We start from the raw sequence: 19,633 nt of genomic DNA, 5'->3' as shown, positions 1-19,633 counted from the left end.
AACAGGAATTTACACCAAGGCAGTAAAGGATCCATGAGTGTGGTAGCTAGTAGCCAGGAGCTGAGTCTGCTTCTCTCAGCCTACAAAGAAAAGGACTAGTTTCATGGTGTCCAATTGGGTCAAATGAGTGCTTTTTAATCTGAATGTTGGGATGATCCTGGATTTCTTTGGTGAGGCTCATGTTGACAGAACTGAAAGACCCCAGCCCTGAAATTTCATGTGCCCTGAAATTTCTTTTTCAGTCCTTCTCATTGAGCTTGGGACCTCCTGTGATCACTGCAGTCTTTGCTAAAAAGCAGAAAGTACCATTATACATGTCATAGGGATGTGAGTGGTCAAAATGGTGAGCCTTCTCCTGACTTAAAGGGAAATGAGATGGCTCTTGGTGATGGTAAAAGCTTAGTAAGATTCTTTTCCCAGAATTTTCAGTTCTATAAAGGCCTGTGATGCCAAACATTTTGTTTTTCCAGCTTAGATTTCATGAAGCTAGTTGCCTATGGGATAAGAAAGAAAATATTAATTATCTGGTATTCTGCAATGTTATCTATTCACATGTTCACTCTTTTTCCTCTAACCTTCAAAACAAACACTCCAAGGTTGAATCTGAACAGGCTCCACCCGCAGAGCTGAAAACAGAGGAGCCCCCTGCTGCTGCTGCCCCTGCTGCTGGGCTGGACCTTGGACTGGACACTCAGGCTGAGGAGCTGGTAGAGGAGGCAGGGGTGAGCACCACCTCCCCCCAACCCCGCACCTGCCTCACTGCCATAGCCATGCTCATCTCATTACCTCATGTGTGGCTCTCACCCATGCCTCTCGTGGGCCAAACAACCTCCATGTCTGTTGTGGCCCCCATGTTCACATGGAATTTCATTCGTGTTCCCTTTCATTTTTTAAAAATTAAGATAGCCAGAGAACTGACCTTATGATCTAGAAAAAAACTGTCATGTAACCACAGGTATGCCTCTCTAAAAAGGATGCCTTGATTCTCTTTGAGACTTTCCCATTCACAGTTGAACTTGCAAATAGTTCAGAGGAACTGAATAGAGGGAGACAAATCTTTCATTAGGGACCAACTTGCCTGTGATAAACAGCAGGATAGTAACTCTGTTGGTTGTGTCTACGTATTGATGCCTTATAATATTAGTTATAGGTGGTATAGGAGGTTGGTTAAGGCCCAATGAGGGATTGAAGTCTTATATCATAAGTCTATAAGGATTCTTACATGTACAATGATTTATTCAAAATCAGATCTGTTGCTGGCTCTTAAGATAATAGGGACCTAGAGGTTGTATTTTGTGCTAGGGTGGAAATCAGTCTTGTCTGCCTGGAAACATGCTCTTAACATTGATCCATGTAACTGTAAAGAATACCACATAATAAACTGAGGTGAGTGCTAATATGCACCAAATAAAATTGGATAAAGTGACTCCTGTGAAAGTATCGAGAGCTCAAAATACGCAGGGAGAGTGAAAAGTAGTTTATTTATGAAATCCAGTAAAATGTCTTCCAAGAATTTCAGTGAGGGTAGTGTTCACTACAGCCTTCGTAGAATCTGTACAAAAAGGAAAACCGACTTTCCAATTACCAAAAATAACATCTCTTAGATTAGAGACCTACAAAAATGAAAGTTGTGTCTCATGCTGTTGGTGCCTCAGGTCATTTTCCAGGGAAACGAGTAGATCATGTGTCAAATCGAGACTTTATTAATATAGTAGAAAAAGCAGTAATAGGGCAATATAGTAATGGAAAATACTTAAATTAGGAATGAATCAAGCAAAATGATCATATTTTACATTCAAAGATACAGAGTTGGGCCAAGTTCTGATAGGGAATTTGAGAAATGTATTCAGTTAGATTGAATTTTTTCTGTTAATGGAAACGTGCTTGCATGCACTTTAGACTGGGTAGTGCTGTGTCCATGGTTTTCTTCTTGTCATTCCCAGTTTCACTGGTGACCTCAACAACTCTGTGCAGATTGGGCACTTTCATTTGGTGTCCAATTGTGATCTGTTTATTGACCTTAGCTTTAGGATTGTGTAAATAACAAATGACAGGAAAAATAGATGTGAATGTTTGACTACTGTCATAATTTAGAATAGAATTGGTTTTAAAAAGATAAGGACAATGACAAGGAATTAAAAAGATACAGATTTAGATATTGATGGAAACTGCTTCTATTCTGAAAGGTTTTCCTCAAACTCCTAGCAGCATAGACTACATGTTCAATAGTTTTTTCAAACTATAATGTTGATTCTGTACCCTGGATTATTTAGTATAAGCCTACATGAATAGTATATGTATATGCTACTATGTATGTATGATTTATAATTTTTGTAACTGACAGTAATATGAAAAATATTCAACAAACTATGGAATAGGCGTCAACCATCACTAAAACCAGATTCCTTAATATTGAGTAAGGAGATATTTGGAAAAATTCTTCATTCTAAAAATACTTTATCTCCTAAGCTAAAGCTTATAAGTGAACTTTAGAGAATCAAAAGTTTTGATTGCTTGTGAACTATAAGGCAATTTAGAGAGCATTAGGAAAGATTCAGACATTTCCTGACACAAAGAGCTCACAGTGTGATCCACCCTCTACAAAGAGAAAAAAATTCAAGGTCATCTGTCTGAATGGATGGAAAAATAATCGTAATAGTATTAACCCCAAGAGGGAGAATTTTTATATTGATTCAGTTTCCATAATGCCCATCAATAGTGATTATTTTCCATGGTTTTGAATGGGCATCCTTGGATGAATCAGTCCTTCATCTTGTTGTCCCTTCTACTTAGGAGAATAGTACCATATAGGATGGATTTTTGTTTTCTAAAGTATGTGTATATATGTATATATAATATATCTTCCTTCTTCTGGTCATAATAATCTAACAAAATAATAGGGTTATCATTTCTGAAGAAAGACCGCTTCTGTTGCTAGATGTGTGATATTTAGCTGTACAAGCGAAAACCCCCTTTGTGTTTCTGGCATTAATTAGTCGGCCGGCTGCGGTTGTCATCAGTCAGGATATGGTTGACACGACCTTTGAGGTAATCTCTTTTACTGCTGAAATGTTACCATGTTATTAGTTCAGGTTTTGACAGAATGCATTTCTCTGGAGATGAAGTTAGTGGTGGTTTTGTTAAAAACAAAAAACAAGAGGCAAGAGGAATTTCAAAAATAGGAAACTTTAGCAGTGGGTCCCAAAGAAGCCGGGGCTATCAAGAAAAGTTTGATTATTACGTTTTTGCTTTGGTTTTTAACATAAAAACATAGTTTTTCTTCTGATTTATATACTTTAAAAATAACTGACTCTTTAAATAAAAACAGTTGCATTCTTTTATGTCTTTAGAGTACATCTACAAGTAAAATGTGTAATCATATTTAGCATAAAGTTTTTCAAAGATTTATCTCTATTTGATATATGAAGATGCTACTATAAATGATTTTTAAATTTTAGTTTCCTTTTATTTGTTGTGATAATTAGAAATGCAATGCGTTTTCCTACATAGATTGTGTATCCTACAACTTGTTGAACTCATTTAGTTGTCCTGGGAACTTTTTTGTAGATTCCTTCCCATGTTCTGCATAGAAGATGGTGTGGTGCAAATAAGGAAAGTTCTTTAATAGATACAAAGCTATTTAGGTTCTCTATTTATTTCTTCTAGAGTGAGAACTGATAGATTTCGTCCACGAATCATTTGTATATCTAAAGTCCACTTGTTAGCAGAAAGGAATTTTTAATATGTGTAACAGCCCTTTGTCATCTTTGTATATATATGAATTCAGTCCTGACATTGCCACTCTCCTTCCTGATCTTCCTAATGTTTCTCCTAACTCTGCTTGTTCCTGACCAGCATGACTTGAGATTTATCAATTTTATGTTTGATATCATAAAAAATCAGCTTTGGTTTCATTGATTTTTAACCTTACTTATTTATATATTTTATTTTCCTATTAAATTGATTTATGCTCTTTATTACTTTTCTTTTGCTTCACATTTAATTTATCCTTATTTTCTAGTTTCAAAAGGTGAAAACTGAAGTTATTGATTTTTCCTTAAGGCCTTTGTGAATGAATTTTCCTCTGAATATGGCTTTGGCTACATCTTGCAGATTTCTAGATATTATGTTTTGATCAAATTCTTTCTTAATTTTCTTTTTTATTTCTCTCAAACTGTTAGGTACTTAGAGGTATAAAATTTAGTTCCCAAGTATTAGAAGATTTCCTAAATAAAATTTTGTTATCACTTTCTAATTTAATTTTCTTATGTCCTAGGAATATAGTTTGTACAGTTATGGACTCTAGGTGTCCATCCCAGGACCACTTTGAAGAGAACAAAGGGCTCTTTGTGAATGCTCACTGTGTTCCAATTGGTTTTCTTAAAACCTAAAACTGATCAAATATATATATAAATATCCTAGAAAACTGAAAATACAAACAGAAGCAGCTGTCCTTTAGCCACCTCTTCTCTGGCACTTCCATGCTGGTCAGAGTGCCGTTTTCTCCATCTGTGGGCCTCCTGTAGCCTGAGTCCTGGTGCCCTCAGGACCCCCAGTCTGGCCTGGGCTGCTGTTTCTCTCATTTCCCACTAGAGTAAAGATTCTGGGGAGGGTTTATTCATGGGGACTCTCAGGGGATTAACAAGTCGGCCTTGAGTGCATGAGCCATGGAGATACATGAGAGTGAGTGTGGTTGAACACACTCCAAGGTGATGAACTGATGACCCTTGGAGGATGAGTTTGGAGACAGTCCCCTCGTGGGACCTGGGGAGGTATGAGCTGTGGGTGGCAGGGCCATGTGAGGGTTGGGTCCTGATCACCTCATCCGGGATCCACAGGTCGGGGACACACTAGATCCACACGAAGTCCTTGAAAGTGTGAGACCTTGCTTATCTCAGTCCATCTCCCCTCGATACTTATACATGAAATCCAGGTCTCTTGGTTAACACCTTTGGGGAGACCTATGAGTCTTGTAGTCCCATGTGCTGCCACTGAGCAAACACAAGGAGAGAGGGAGCCTCAGAGGAGGCCAGGCCCTGGGCCCCTGGTGGGAAGCCTTCCTTACAGCAAAAGGAAAGATGACATCAGGGTAATGGGCCTGCCCCAGGATGGGGCCACCACGCTGCCCTGACAGGATAGTGTGCAGACACGGACCCATCCCCCAGGCCACTGGGAAGTGGAGGCAGAGCTATGGGCACCTTTGGAGCCATGGAAGGGCATGTTGTAACCCCCAAAATATCTCCACAGCTGGCTCTGGACCAGCTGAGGACAGTTTCTAAGGTGATGTTCAAACACCTGAACTAGGAGCTTGAGGGCTCTGGCAGGCCCTGGTGTGTGCTCCTCCATACTGGGGGAGGCAGCTCAGTAAGATGGGGGTAGGAGCCACATCACAGGGGTTCTATCTGTGGTGAAGGGGGCCCAAAAGCACACCAAGGCTGGGCCCATGCCAAAGACCAACACTGGTCCCCATCTCCATGGGGGAGGCCAGTCCTCTAAGGCTCCAGACCCCCTGCTGGCCAGGTCTGAGTGGACTGAGCACATATTCCCTTCCGGGCATGGCTGACTTGCTTAAAGGGGCATAGGAAAGCCAAGCTCCTGAACATCCCCAGGTACTGGACACACAACACATTTCACATGCTTCCTGGCACAATGGAGCTCTTCAGAGGAAGACCACGGTGGGTTTGCGTGATAAGGAATGGTTCCACCACGTCCTTGCTACAGGAAAGCAAAGATTGCAGGACAAGGGGAAGGAAGGCTCGAGAGGGTGAAGGCAGGAATGAACTGGCTCAGAGTGGTCAAGTGAGGAGCTGTTTAGCCATGCCCTGCTCGGCCTCGGCAGCTGCCCAGCCTCCTGAGTGACAGCGACATGGAGGTGGAGGGAAGCAGGGAGGCAGGACCAGCCGATTACCCAGTGTCCACACCAGACATCCCTCTGAATAGTTTCAGTGACCATGGTGACTTAACTGGATCCATGGAAAGGCCTGAGGAGAGATTGGAGAAGTAGCCGGACAACCGTGTGAAGAAGCCCAACGCAGAGAAGAGCTGGAGGAGCAAACTGGAGCCATCAGGCACAGGAAGCATCTCTGCAGGGAGACAGTGACAGTGGGGCAGGGGCCAGAGCGGAGCCGAGGCTGCAGACGCCGCCTGCTGTGGAGCAGCAACGTGTGATGGGAGCTGCGAAGAAACCCGCAGAGGAGCAAGGCTGCTGCGAAACAGTGAGCAGAGACGGCCACCCTGTCAGAAAACAGGAGCTGGGGTGGGCAGGTGAGAAATACCCAAAACATGGCCCAGGACCTGGCCCAGAAACTGGAGAAAGCCGCTTCCTCTGGTCAGAGGGACGACCTCTTTCATGATGGTAGAGTAGAGGACAGCTGGATTCCATTGGGAAAGCTCGCTGGTCAGAGTGAAGATGACGATGGGCAGGACTGGGCTGCTGGCAGGGCCACAATAGAGCATTTCCCGCAGCCCCTGCTCCTGGGGCTCCACCCACACACCCACAGGGGCCCGGAGGCACTAGGGCACTACGTGCTGTCAGCTCCCGCAGGAGGGAGGAAGGTCGCTGCCGGGACGGCTCAGGGATCCAGGGCAACCTTCTGGTTTGATTTTGCCTCCCCTGCAGCTGAGTCCTGAAGGCTGCAGCCTTGGCAAACATCAGCTGGCACTCCTCCACTTTGCAGACCTTCCAACAAGGAAAGCAGCACTTGCTTATTGTCTGTGATCAGAGCCAGCAGAATGAATAATTTTCTTCCTTGATGCGTAATGGATTTCAATCTCTTGTTTGTGTTACTACAATATCTGTAAATAAAGCATCAGCAGACTGAGCTGTCCAAAACCTGCATAGAAATTCTCATATTCAAGTTCATTGTCTATGCCATCATACACATTCAATGCCTTCTTTGGTCTGCTGTAGAGATGGCAAAACAAAGGCAATTGATGGTCCATGTCCTGGTCATCCTGGTGGTCTAAGCCCGCGACCTCCAACTCCCAGATTAAGAATTGGGACCCGTGTTCTGCTAGAAACCCAGATGTACAGCAGGCCATGAGGGGGGAAAATCGAGTCAAGCTGTGTCGCTCCCCATTGCTCCCACCACTGCCTGGTCAGAGCTCAGGGCTGTGGCAGCTCTGCATTCTGGTGAGTTGTAAAATTATGTAATTACATATCAGACTGTCATATTAGTAGTAACAATAAATGCAATGTGCGGGAATCATCTCAAAATCATCCATGCCCCCACCCCTCCTTCATGGAAAAATTGTCTTCCATGAAACCAGTCCCTGGTGCCACTAAGGTTGGGCTCTGTTGGTCTGGGCAGTGCAGTTTGTGGCTGTTCCTGCCCGGCGAGGTTGACAGCAGCACCAGGAGCAGGGAGGCGTGGCAGCCCAGCTAGGCGGTGCCTTGCTCTTCCCCTCTGTGAAGGCAGCCTCGGCACAGCCCTGCCCGCTAGCTCACTGGCTCAGGCTCCTGCCAGCCCTGCCTGCAGGTGCTTGGGCCCCCCTGGTGCTGGGGGTACAGTGGGTGCCTTTGTTTGTTGTTTTATTCACCACATAGCTAATATTGTCTTTAGTTTTACCCCAAAACAACAAAGTCGCACAATACGTCTACAAGATGCATTTTAAAAGACAATCCTCATACTTCGCCTTTTTGAGATGTTTGTATGGTATACAAGAAATGAAAATACTCTTTAGGAAAAAACTGGCTTAAACATTTGTTTTGGTCTATACATCATAGAATTAGGTTTAAAAGCAGCTAAATATGAGTGCAGAGCCAATTAATGATGTATTCTTGGTTATACTTTATCATAGTTAAATCATTTTTAGTTATGTCATTTCTTTTCAGGAAATAAAACTGTACACACATTTATTCCATTATCTTACAGAGAGACCCTTTCAAATTCCCTTTTCTGTCAGCTCTTATATTTTGCTCAAACGATGTAAAGTAGACCAATGTTCTTTTTTTGCATATTCTTTTTAAAAAAAATACACTATAATTAAATTTAGGGCTAGCATAGTTTCCAGAACATGCAAATGGCAAAGAGACAGAGGTTAAGATGTTTTTAGAGTTGTGCTAGAATCCTTGAAGATGAAACATTATTGACCCATTATTTGGGGAACTACTTTTGTCTTTGCTATATTTTGTTTCTTAAATACTTCACCAAAAACATAACCTGCAAATATCCTCTCCCATTCTGAGGGCTGTCTACTTGCTTCACTTACTGTGTTCTTCGCTGTGCAGAAGCTGTTTAGTTTGATCAGATCCCAGGAATGTATTTTTGATATTGCTTCAATTGCCCAAGAGGGTCCTCCTCAGAAAGTATTCTCCCAGGTCAATTTCTTCAAGTGTTTCCCCTGTACTCTCTCTAAGAATCTTTATAGTTTCATTTCTTAAGTTCAAGTCTTTTGTCCAGTGAGAGTCAATTTTTGTTAGAGGAGAAAGGTATGGGTCCAGTTTCAGTCCTCTGCAAGTCGCCAGCCAATTCACCCAGCACCATTTGTTAATAGGGACTGTTTCCCCCAATTTATATTTTTTATAGGCTTATCAAAGATCAAATGACAATAAGTGTCTGGGTTCATCTCTTAGTTCTCTATTCTGTCCCATACATCTACATGTCTATTTTTGTGCCAGTACCATGCTGTTTTGATCACTATAGATTTATAGTATAATCTGAAGTCTGGTAGCATGATTCCTCCTGATTTGTTTTTATTTCTGAGTAATGTCTTGGCTACTTGAGGTTTTTTCTGTTTCCATGTAAAATGAAGTACTAATTTTTCCAGATCTTTAAAGTATGACAGAGGTGCTTTAATACGGATTGCATTAAATCTGTAGATTACTTTGGGTAGTATGGACAATTTTTTTTTTTTTTTTAGAGATAGAGTCTTACTTTGTTGCCCTCGGTAGACTGCCATGGTGTCACAGCTCACAGCAAGCTCCAGCAAGCTCCAGCTCCTGGGCTTAGGCAGTTCTCTTGCCTCAGGTTCCCCCATAGCTGGGCCTACAGGTGCCTGCCACAACGCCCGGCTATTTTTCTGTTGCGGTTTGGCCAGGGCTGGGCTCGAACTTGCCAAACTAGGTATATGGGGCCAGTGCCCTACTCACTGAGCCACAGCCTCAGTTGAGTCCCTGAGGTTTTCCAAGTAACAATCATATCATCAGCAAAGAGTGAAAGTTGTTTGGCAGGCCCTGGCTGGGTTCGAACCCACCAGCCTTGGTGTTTGTGACCAGCGCTCTAACCACTGAGTTATGGGTACCAAGCCCAAACTTTCAATTATAAAGTGGGCAAGTTCTGGAGATCTACTGTACAGCATGGCAACCACAGATAATAACAACAGATCATGTTCTTGAACTTTTCTAAGAGAGTGGATCTTAAGTGTTCTCACCATATGCAAAAACAACATGAGGTGATGGATGTGTTAATTAGCTTGATTGTTGCAATCATGTCATGATGTATATCAAAGTATCATATTGTACACCTTACATATACACAGTTTTTGTCAATTATACCTCAATAAAGCTGGAGAGAGGAAAAATAAATAAATATTTCACCAAACTTAACTTATCAAGATGAATTTAAACTGCCAAATTTAAATTCCTTCTCAGAATTGCTAGACGACTATCACCTTCCTCTTCCTAGAAGCATGTCTGCATGACTAGGACTCCGATGCCCATTTCCTCTTCGATTCAGTGGACAGACATTTGCGTGTAGGTGTCAGGCCCTGTTCTGGGGATTCAGTGACGCGTCTGTAACCTGTTGCTCCTCTCACACAAGTACATCCTTGTTTGGAGACACAGAGTTGAGGGATTTAAATTAGGTGTGATTGTATGTGAAGACTTAATAAGTCCTTCCCTGGCTCCTGTTCTGAAAAGGGTATCTAAGAGTCCCAACGTGGTAACTAAAATAGAACAAAGAAAACATTTCCTTATCTACTGGAAATATCAGGCCTAGAGAGATTGTACCTAATGTAAGATAACTAAGGAAATAAATACATTTTTAAAATAGCATGTGGGGCTGTAGAGCAATACTAAAAGAAGGAAAGGATTACATACCAGAGTTTAACATTTTCTTTAGAGAACATGAAATTTAAAAAAAAAAACTTTCTCCAAGTCCAAAGGCAAAATTTGAAAACTGTCATCTTTTTGTTGACAGTAAAATTCGAGATGACAAGTATTAGTGAAACAGAAGATGAAGGATGTGAGTATAAGGCAGCCGCATGGAGAATAAGAGGGTCAAAGGGAACTCAGTGATATGGGACAAGATTTTAAGGGGAGGCAGTGTGGTGTCAGATTAAAATGTGCAGAAGAAATGGCAGAGACTATAGCAACAGCAGAGAGATTGATTTAATGACACAAGGACACACTGGAGTCGTTCTCCCAACACATAGAGAAAAGCAGGAGCAAGGTGGTAAGTCTGGGTGAAGATACGACTCATGGGTCGGGGCTCATTCTAAGGAAGAGAGCTCCGGAATGTCGTAGAAGCAATAATGACCCACTGTGACAGAGGAAACCCCACCTGAGCTGAAGCTGACCTGGTTTATGAGATTCTTGCATGTGGGTCGTAGGAAATCACCAACAGAAGGCGATTTCTCTCTCTTAATGGGAGACTAGCACCCAAACAGGGTCCTGTGCATTTTTAAATTCAAAGTTTAAGGAAAAAGTTCTCCAAGCTCTAGATTGGAAAAGTTCTCCAGGTTCTCTAGATTGGACATAGAAAAGCAGAAAAATTCAAAGTTTAAGACAAAAGTTCTCCAAGCTCTTCCATCCTTCTAGTTCTCCGGGTTCTCTAGATTGGAAATAGAAAAGCACCACCCCAAACAAACAGGCTGGGCCCAGAAAGTCGTCAATACTATATGGCACAGAAGCCGTTAGAACAACATGCAGATTTTGAGAACAAAAATCACACTGTAGTAACTTTACCCCAAGTCAAAGTTAGTCATATGTGAAAGCAGCAAAAAGACATCAAATAGGGATGTAGAATTCCCATGGGATTCCTGAAAAGCTTTTTATGAAGATATATTCAGTTGACTGAGAGATGGACCGAATCAGTCTGGATGGGGGAGGGGGAAGATGTGATAAAATGATGTGGCAGTATGTCAGTTGAAGATCCTAGGTGGGGTACTTGGATAGTTGCTGTGTGATTCTTTTTATTATTCTCTGTTTGAAATTTTTCATAATGAAATGTTGAGCAGAAATCAAAAAATTGACTTAAATGAAGACACCGTAAATAAGGAGAGCTGTACAGAGTACTTAAATCATTTAAAAATGCAGCCTAAATAAGTGTTTCTTTATTAACCAAAATTTTATCTCACATGTTATATATAACATCTCAAAAATGGAAACCAACTAGGGCTCAAGGATAGGCGTATATTTAGCCATTAATACAATTTTTGAAGAAACCTGATCCTGTGACTTAGAAAGCAAGTAGCTAAAGCCCCTGTATGTGTAGAAAGTGAATAAAAATAGATGTCAAGATGTTGCCATAAATTAAAAAAAATTATTTTTAAATCCATGGCATCTCACCATTTTTTAATTAGAAAAGTACCTATTCTCAGAATAAGCTACCCTGTAAATAAGCGTGGGAGTTCCCCTATGCAGGAGGAATGTCAGGGTTCTTCTATACTAGCTGCATGACTGGCAAGCTGCTTTTCAGGCATTGTTAAGAGTTCATATTACCAAGAAAACAGCAACAAAGAGGCTAAGTAAATAAATGGCATAAACCTGAGAGATTATAGCTTCTCTGACGGTCTGTCCCGACGCAGGTGTATGAGGTCTCAGGCATTATCGACCTCCGTTTGCAGCATGGTCTCCTAGAGCAGCAGTTCTCAACCTGTGATTCCCAGCCCACAGGAACTGTATTAAAGGGTTGAGGCATTAGAAGAGTTGAGACTGACCGGTTTGTGTCACCTGTGGTGTCTTCCCTGTCTGCAGGACCGAGACCCAGGCTGTTATTGCATTGTGTTTGTGGTTTGCCATTTCCAGAAAATGTTGCCAGTGCAGTTACTAGAGTTGACAGGACCCTGACGTGAATGCTGTAGTCACATTGCTTTCCAGTGATAAGAAGATGAGAAAGTAATGAGGACTGTGTGGTGTTAAGTGAAAGCCAGTGCGGTCCATCTCCAAGAAGGTTCCTTGCTGGTCTTCGGGACTTCTGTGTGATGAACAGACAAGTTAGCAAGTCTTGGTGCCAGCGCCTCGCAGACCCCTTGGATATACAGTAAACAGCATGGCGTTTATCCAAGAGGTCGGGGGAACTTTCTAAGTCTCTCTTTGTATTAGGTGTTTTCCAGCATAAATATATTTGTCTAAGAGAGTTTGGCAGAAGGTAGGATAAAGATGTTTCTCTTCATATTGGGAATGAAAAGAAAATTTTGGTACCATCAAAGGCTTGAACTATTTTCAGCCATTTCAGTCCATAGGTTTTCATGGTTAACATTTTTTAAAAAGCAAATAACAGTCATTTATCATCGTGGTTTTTCCTAACCGGTGTGACATACTTGCTATTTAACAAGCAGAGCATAGAGAATGTTTTTCTTTTCTAGATCTACAGGTTGGACTGAAAATGCAGAACTATATAATCAGCATTAGTAATAATAAGAGGGATAACTCTTCTCAGTGAAAACTTTTGTACCCTTTTCCTTGATTTTTATCTAGAGGTAACACCTAATCTGATAAATGGTGTTATATTTTATGTTATTTGTCTTATTTTGTAATACTACTGGAGTCATAAATATTTACTGGAAGCACTTTAGTACAAGCAAAAAATGTTGAACAGATTCCAGACATGGAGAAAAGACTGGGACACCCCAGTTATGAGGTAATACAGTAGTCCCTGCTTACATAATTTTTTTTTCTTTTGAGACAGAGTCTCACTCTGTACCCTGGGTAGAGTGCCATGGCATCATAGTTCACAGCAACCTCAAACTCTTAGGCTTAAGTGGTCCTCTGTGTCAACCCCCCTAGGAGCTGGGACTATAGACCCTGCCACCATGCCTGGCTAGTTTTTCTGTTTTTAGTAGACACAAGGTCTCTCTCTTGCTCAGGCTGGTCTCAAACTCCTGAGCTCAGGTTGTCCATGTACCTTGGCCTCCTAGAGTGCTAGGATTACAGGTGTGAGCCATTGCACCCGCCTATGTGATTCTTTTGAGCTCTGTGAAATCAAAGTGATTAAACAGTGATTAAACTAAGGGTCTCAGAGATGAGTGGCATAGTGGTAACTGCTTTCCAAGTACATCATTCAAATTGTTTGACTTTTCGTCTCTATAGTCAAAGTGCCAGGTTCCTTAGCATCCTACCTTTGCCAGCATTGTTAATTTCAGTATTTGGGTGACTCTGTCATCATTCTTATCTGTGATTTTCTACATGATACAAATGTTTCTGTTAACAGAGATCGGGTAAATTGCAAGGTAGCCAAGGCTGGGGTATTTTCTCCTATAAAAGTGAGGAATGTCAGAGCCCAGTCAGATGGAGCTCCTCACCGCCACCTGCTGGTAGTTGGTGTCACAGCAGCAACACTATCTGGTCTTTAGGTGTATCCAGCCAATAATGCCTTGTTCAAATTATCTAATAAAGGAAAGGCTGTAACACATATATCTTGTGATAGTAAAATATGATACAACTAAATTCATAGATGTATTAAGAACTAGAGACAGATTATGGGCTAATAACGAACATTTTGTTTGTATGGAACAAGTTTCAAAAGTTACCTTTGAGAACAGTATCAATATGTCACAGAACTATAACCTCTTCTAGAGAGGTAGTATCAGTCCTGTTGAGAGTAAAATCCAGTTATCAATAGTATTGACATGACACATATATGTGTATAAGTATTTATAATCACTTGGGGAAGTAGCTTACGAAACAAAAGAATGTCTGTTTTTTGATCTTAGCAGTATGTGTGAGTGTGTTCAGGGCTGTGTGCCTCTCTGTCCGTACTGTCTGTATGTACACAGACTCCATCTGGCTCAGAGCTGTTGGAGCCACAAAGATACTCACACATGTGATTCTTCCCGACAGATGGAAGGTATAACTAACTTAGCATTGTGATACACGTGCTTTCTACCATTTGAGCTCATTAATCGATTGTATACACATTTTCCTTAAGTATAGTTTTCAATAAGGAAGAAACTTTATTAGGTGCACAGTATCCTGTAAAATGCCTATTAATTCTTTATCAACAAAGGATGGCAATTTTTCATTTTTCTTGGGATTATGATGTTGTGCTAATTGATGCTCTTGTTATTACGCTCCTGACAAAAGCACCAGAAACACCCACAAAAAGATCAGGGCTTATTTAAGACCAAAGATGCCGTTTTCTCAAGTATTGAAATAAACTTTTTATTATAGGAATTTTCAGCCATTCACGAAAATATAAGTTAACATGTACCCGTTACCCTACTTCAATAATTATCAACATTTATAATTCACTTTAAATAAGTTACCTGTTACAATTAATGTAAGAGGATTACTTTTTTGAACATATGTACTTCAGTGACAGAGTAAAAAAAAAGGAATATGTCATGGCTAGTAACTGCATTTTGGATCAAGGTACACGTGGCACATAGGGCCATATTTTCGTATTAGGAGATTTGTGTAAGAACTCTCAGTAATGAACATACTAAGAATGTGCATGATGTTTAGACACGTAATGAATAGTATAGTAACTGTTAAGATTTTTCACCCCCAAAATAGAATAGGTTGTAGAAAAATGTACTGAAGTCTGCAATAGGTTATTTCTATTCTGAGCAATTACCTATCAATTTGAATCAGCAGAAAGGTTTTTAAAAACATCTTGATTAGGAATATAGGTGCATAGCTTGAGTTCTCCATCTCAAGAACTGGGTACAGCTTATTCAGTAAAGAAAAGAAATGGCTAATGCCTGTCACATCAGATAGCAAGATTAATTTTTTAAATATATATCCTGGCTTTATTACATAAGATCAAACTAATATTTTTCTTCCTCAGCCTTTCTGATTTTACCTCTCAAATCTGGTCTGATGTCAGAATCTTGTGAAAGAGTTGGACTCCAATTCTTCAAAACTAATGCTTCTGATCGGACTTTATTTCATTATTACAAGTTTTTAATACTACTTAAAACTTGTCTTTGGATGGGGTTCCAACCTCAGAAACAAAATTCTTAGTCTTTTCTATTGTACTTATCTTAATAAAGAGAAATCTTATCTAGAGTTTCATTTTGGCATTTTGCTAGCCAATTGGCTCTGCAGATATTTGGAGTGCTATAAAGCATATTTGATTACAAAACTAATGGTCCCTTCATTCTCCAGAATGAATGAAGAATCTCAAGTATTAGTAGGTAGGAAAGTTGAAAGTTAAGATAAAGAAGTCTGCTGATCTGAGGTCAAGCCACAATAGAGAAGGTGCAAAATATATATATATATATTCTAAAAAAGGAAAAATCTGTATTAAATTTGTAATACTCATCACATTTGACTTCTGCAATTAAATGAGATGCTCACTGTGACTTGTATTCATCCATTTTGTTGGTATATATTGAGTACTGCAATTTTAATATAGTTTTTTTCCTTTGTTAAAATGTGTATGTACTGTTTTTTGACACCCTTTGTATGTTGACTCAGTGTAATCTATTAAGCAAGTCAAAGGCCTTGCATGTCCTTGGGTCTTGTTGTAATTGATCTACACTCCAAATTGTAGGAGTATGTAGTATAATGAGGTGTGTCTGATCTCTCTTCCCTTTGTAGCTAAGATCTCAGTTTTAAGCTTTTCTGCAGTCCCTTGGCCAAGAAAGGGTTTGTCAAGTCATCAGTGGCTTAGCATTTTAATTTGGGTTTACATTGCTTTTCTTACATGGCTTTCCTCCATGACCTAGGTATTGAGCCCAGGCTATTTCCATCTTGTGACTCACATATACCCTAAGACCTTGTTTCTTGGTTTCAACCATGAGTAATGAAAATAGTTTTGGAGGGGGATCACACACTTAAAAGTCCTATCTTCAGAATGCTGTATGTCACTTTCATTTGCTACCCCAATTGCAGGGAAAGCTGAGGAATGTAGAATTGCTGGATGCTTAGGAAGAAACCAAGTCAGAGTTTTGATGAACAGATGGCAGAATCTGCTGCACCTGAATCCTGGGATTCTATACATTGCAAAGAAAGTTTGAGATCTGAATAGCCTCAGCAGAGAGGGAGAAGAGAAAGGGTTAAGCTTGCCTCTTAGCTGAGGCTCATGGAGACACAGACGTGGCCTGTTGGTGTTTGCTCTACAGATCTTACCTGGAACTGAGGCTGATGTGGCAGCCCAGGAGGCTCCTGTGCAGGAAGCAGAGCCAGAGAAGGCAGCTCTCCCTGCTGGGGAGGGAGTCGAGTTAGAGGCCAAAGTTGAGACGGAAAGCACTGAGGGTGTAGAAGGTGACAGACCTCAACCAGAGGAACCAGAATTAGCAGTGCCTCAGGTAAGTGTCGGGTAGAGGGAGCTGCTGGGGAGGTGGTGCTGGCTAGAGTGTCTCTGTCTTTGGTTAATGGTGATAACTTCTCAGATGTGGAGTAGGTTTGTAGCAATTTTGTGACTCCACCCCCAAAATTTATTACCAAATTCTCAGAAAGGTTGGTCTCATCATCACTGTCAACATTGTTGTCAGTATCAACACACCATGGCTGACCGGGCTTAAGCAGACGGGAAAAGGAAACTGTGGAGTAAAGTGATGGGGAGGAGGAGGGAAGCATGGACGACCAACAGAATGAGAATGGAGAGACCTGTGATTGAGTGATTGAGAAAGTGTCCAGAAAGTGTGTGGCTTAGTGCTGAACCCATGGTGGGAACGCACATTGGTCATTAAACCTTATTACTATTATATTCCTATTCTGCGGTTGTTATTCTGAGTGTCTCAAATTCTCCATCAGTGTCCTTTCCCCAAGAACTGATTGCTGCGTTGCCCTTTCAGATGGGAACTAGGCCACTAAGAGCATCCATCAGAGCTGCCCCCACCACCCTGCTTCAGAGCAGTATCCAAAGGCCACAGACTCACATATTCCAGGGTCCGGAGGCCTCCAGCCCAGGCACCTGCCCCCCACTCTGCCTTCTGAAAGGCAACATGAAGAGTGGGCTTGGTGGTATGCTTTCTTTTTTCCTGAGGATTTTACTTGTAGTGAACTTCCAAAAACCTCTCCAGAGTTTACTTAAGGCTTAAAAGTGAATTATCCCTTTCATCCCACTAGAAAAAGGGCAGATAACAGTGGAGAGGTCACTCAAAACAACATTCCATTTTTTCCCCATAGATTGTCCCAGTGCCAGGAGAGGGTTTGTATATTGTTGTGCTTGCTGAAAGGGAGTTACTGTTTTCTCCACATTGACAGCTGGAAGTGCTAGGGTCCACTGATAGCCCAGGGAATATAGAACTGGATCAGAAGGGCAGTAAACATCTCCCAACTCCCACTGTGCTAAGGAAACTCCCCTCCTTGCTCATCTTTGTTAAATAAATACCATGGAGGGCCCGACCCTTTGGTCTAGAAGTTAGAGTACTGGGAGTGGATGGAGGGAGCTGTGGCCCCTCGGGTAGCTTCAGTGTGGGCGCTAAATATAATCCACCGGCGGAGAGCAGGTAGGGTGACAGTCCGTGCAAGATCTTCACCACAAAATATGTGTATGGTTTTGGGCAATTGGGTGTCCTGTGGAAGGATTTTTTTCTGGAAGAAAAAAAACCACAGGAGGCTGAATGTCAGCTTCAGGTAAGTACAGGTATTCTCGGGCACCAGAAGGAGACTTGCAGATATGGGAGTGCACCTGTGGCCCAGCTCAGGACTATCCCTCCCGCCCTCATGTATGGTTCACTCTCTCTCCCGTCTCCTGTGTCTCTTCCCAATGTCCACAGAATCCTCATTCTTACAAAACTGCATGGCTGGCAAGTATGCAGAAATTAACCCCATTGAGGGTTTCCCTCTCAAGAGACACAGAAAGGAAGCTGGGTGGCATGGCAGAGGCCCAAAGGCCGAGGACTCGAGCATGGTTAGGGAAGAGCACGCAGTTGGCTGAGTGGGGATGTAAAGTGGCTGCCCAGGCAGTGGGCGGGGGCTGAGGCATGGCCTGGAGGACCAGCCAGTCCTGGTTCCCAGGCCTTGCTCGGCACCACCACCTGTTTCCTTCCCCAGGAGAAGGTCATCCCTTCTGTCGTCATAGAGCCTGCCTCCAACCACGAAGGGGAGGGAGAACAAGAAATACCCACAGGTGCAGAGCCCAAGGTGGCCACTGAGGACGTGGCTCCTCCGGGTGCCGGCAGTGAGGTGCTGGAGCTGGCCGCAGAGCAGAAGCCCCTGGAGGACACTCAGCCCGCGCCTTCTGCACCTGCCCTGGGAGCTGCTGACCAGTCAGCACCTGCAAGGGAGGCATCTCAGGAATTGCCTCCAGGCTTCCTCTACAAGGTCTTTTAATGTTTTAAGATCTCTTGGCCCTTTGTCTTTTTTCTTTTTGCTTTGAGTCCCTTTTGTCAAACCTTTGCTTTTTCCATTTTTACGTTTATTTTGCAGTCTTTAATCTTTCTCTGAACTGCTTTCCCTTCACCCCAACATCACCTTGGAAAATGACAGGATTTCCATGTATGCTGCTGGACAGGCAAGAACTACAGTTATATCTTTGCATATTTAAAAAAGAATAATTAAAGGGAAGTTGGCCATGGGGAAAATGGTGTGCCCCTGGGTAAAGGATGGGTTGATTCCTTCCCCCTTCCCTGTGCTCCTGGGTCGGCCCGAGTCTGTCCAGCCTGGCTCAGACCAGGACTATCAAATCACCTGTTTGCTGGCGTGGCCCCTGACTGGATTATATTCCTCTGAAGGGTAGGAAACATGAGTAATTCAGTCACCTCTGGTACATAATAGGGAGGTGATAAAGATTCTGAAAATAAGGGAATAAATATATGAATGGGCTTCTACCAAAAGAAATAATAAAAAGAAACCTAAATTAACAGGAAGAAGGTTTTGCTCTAGACAGACTACTTGGAGCCTTATAAACTTGAGTATAAACATAAACTTTACCCCCCAAAACATAGCCAAAAACAATGGCTTAAGCTAGGTGTTAAAGGGAGGGAATGCTCCTTAATAGAACCAGACTAGGAACTGTCAACCTAAGATAATGGAAAGGAACAGAATGCGGTTTAAAGAGCTTACTCAAATAAAAAACTAAGAATAGCTACTGGAGTAGCACAGCAGAGGGGCGGGAGTCAGCTCTGAAGTTAGAAATTAAGGTCTCACACATGTAGGCAAAAAACAAAGACATTTAGTAGGATTACAACATTTCCTACACAGGGCTGATTTGTGAGTTACAAAAATCTGATTAGTTACAGTTTTTTTTTTTTCTTTTCTCTGGTCTCCTTTTTTTTCTTTGCAGCTTATTTTCATTAACTAGCCAATTTAAAAGAGTGTGTTTGACATTCTATCTTAGACAATGTGATAGTTGTGATGTTTTTGTGTGGGAGAGGAAAGGAGGAAGCTCATCTGGAATTAAGACCAGCAGGGAAGTGGGAAGGGGTCTTCCCTGGCCCCGTTGGTCCTTTGTAACATTTTCCAAAACAACATAGGTAAAGAAAAAGGCTAGAATGGATGGAAACTGCTACCTGCTGCCTCATATAGGGATCGATAGAATGGATGGAAACTGCTACCTGCTGCCTCATATAGGGATGG

The 19,633-nt window shown here is 41.9% G+C and overlaps 1 protein-coding gene across 1 annotated transcript in view; it reads left to right on the top strand.

Moving 5' to 3' along the window:
- AMPH (amphiphysin) overlaps positions 1 to 18,388 on the top strand; it is a 201,056-nt gene extending 182,668 nt beyond the window's left edge. Inside the window, exons 18-19 of the mRNA XM_012809958.1 lie at positions 16,231 to 16,416; positions 18,110 to 18,388. Coding sequence (XP_012665412.1) covers positions 16,231 to 16,416; positions 18,110 to 18,388 — 465 coding nt within the window. The remainder of the gene's footprint in view (positions 1 to 16,230; positions 16,417 to 18,109) is intronic.
- Positions 18,389 to 19,633: the final 1,245 nt, after the last annotated feature.

Source organism: Otolemur garnettii, unplaced genomic scaffold (genome assembly GCF_000181295.1).
Source record: "Otolemur garnettii isolate 467f Iridium unplaced genomic scaffold, OtoGar3 scaffold00119, whole genome shotgun sequence".
Taxonomy (NCBI): domain Eukaryota; kingdom Metazoa; phylum Chordata; class Mammalia; order Primates; family Galagidae; genus Otolemur; species Otolemur garnettii.
This window is presented reverse-complemented; position numbering and strand designations above follow the sequence as displayed.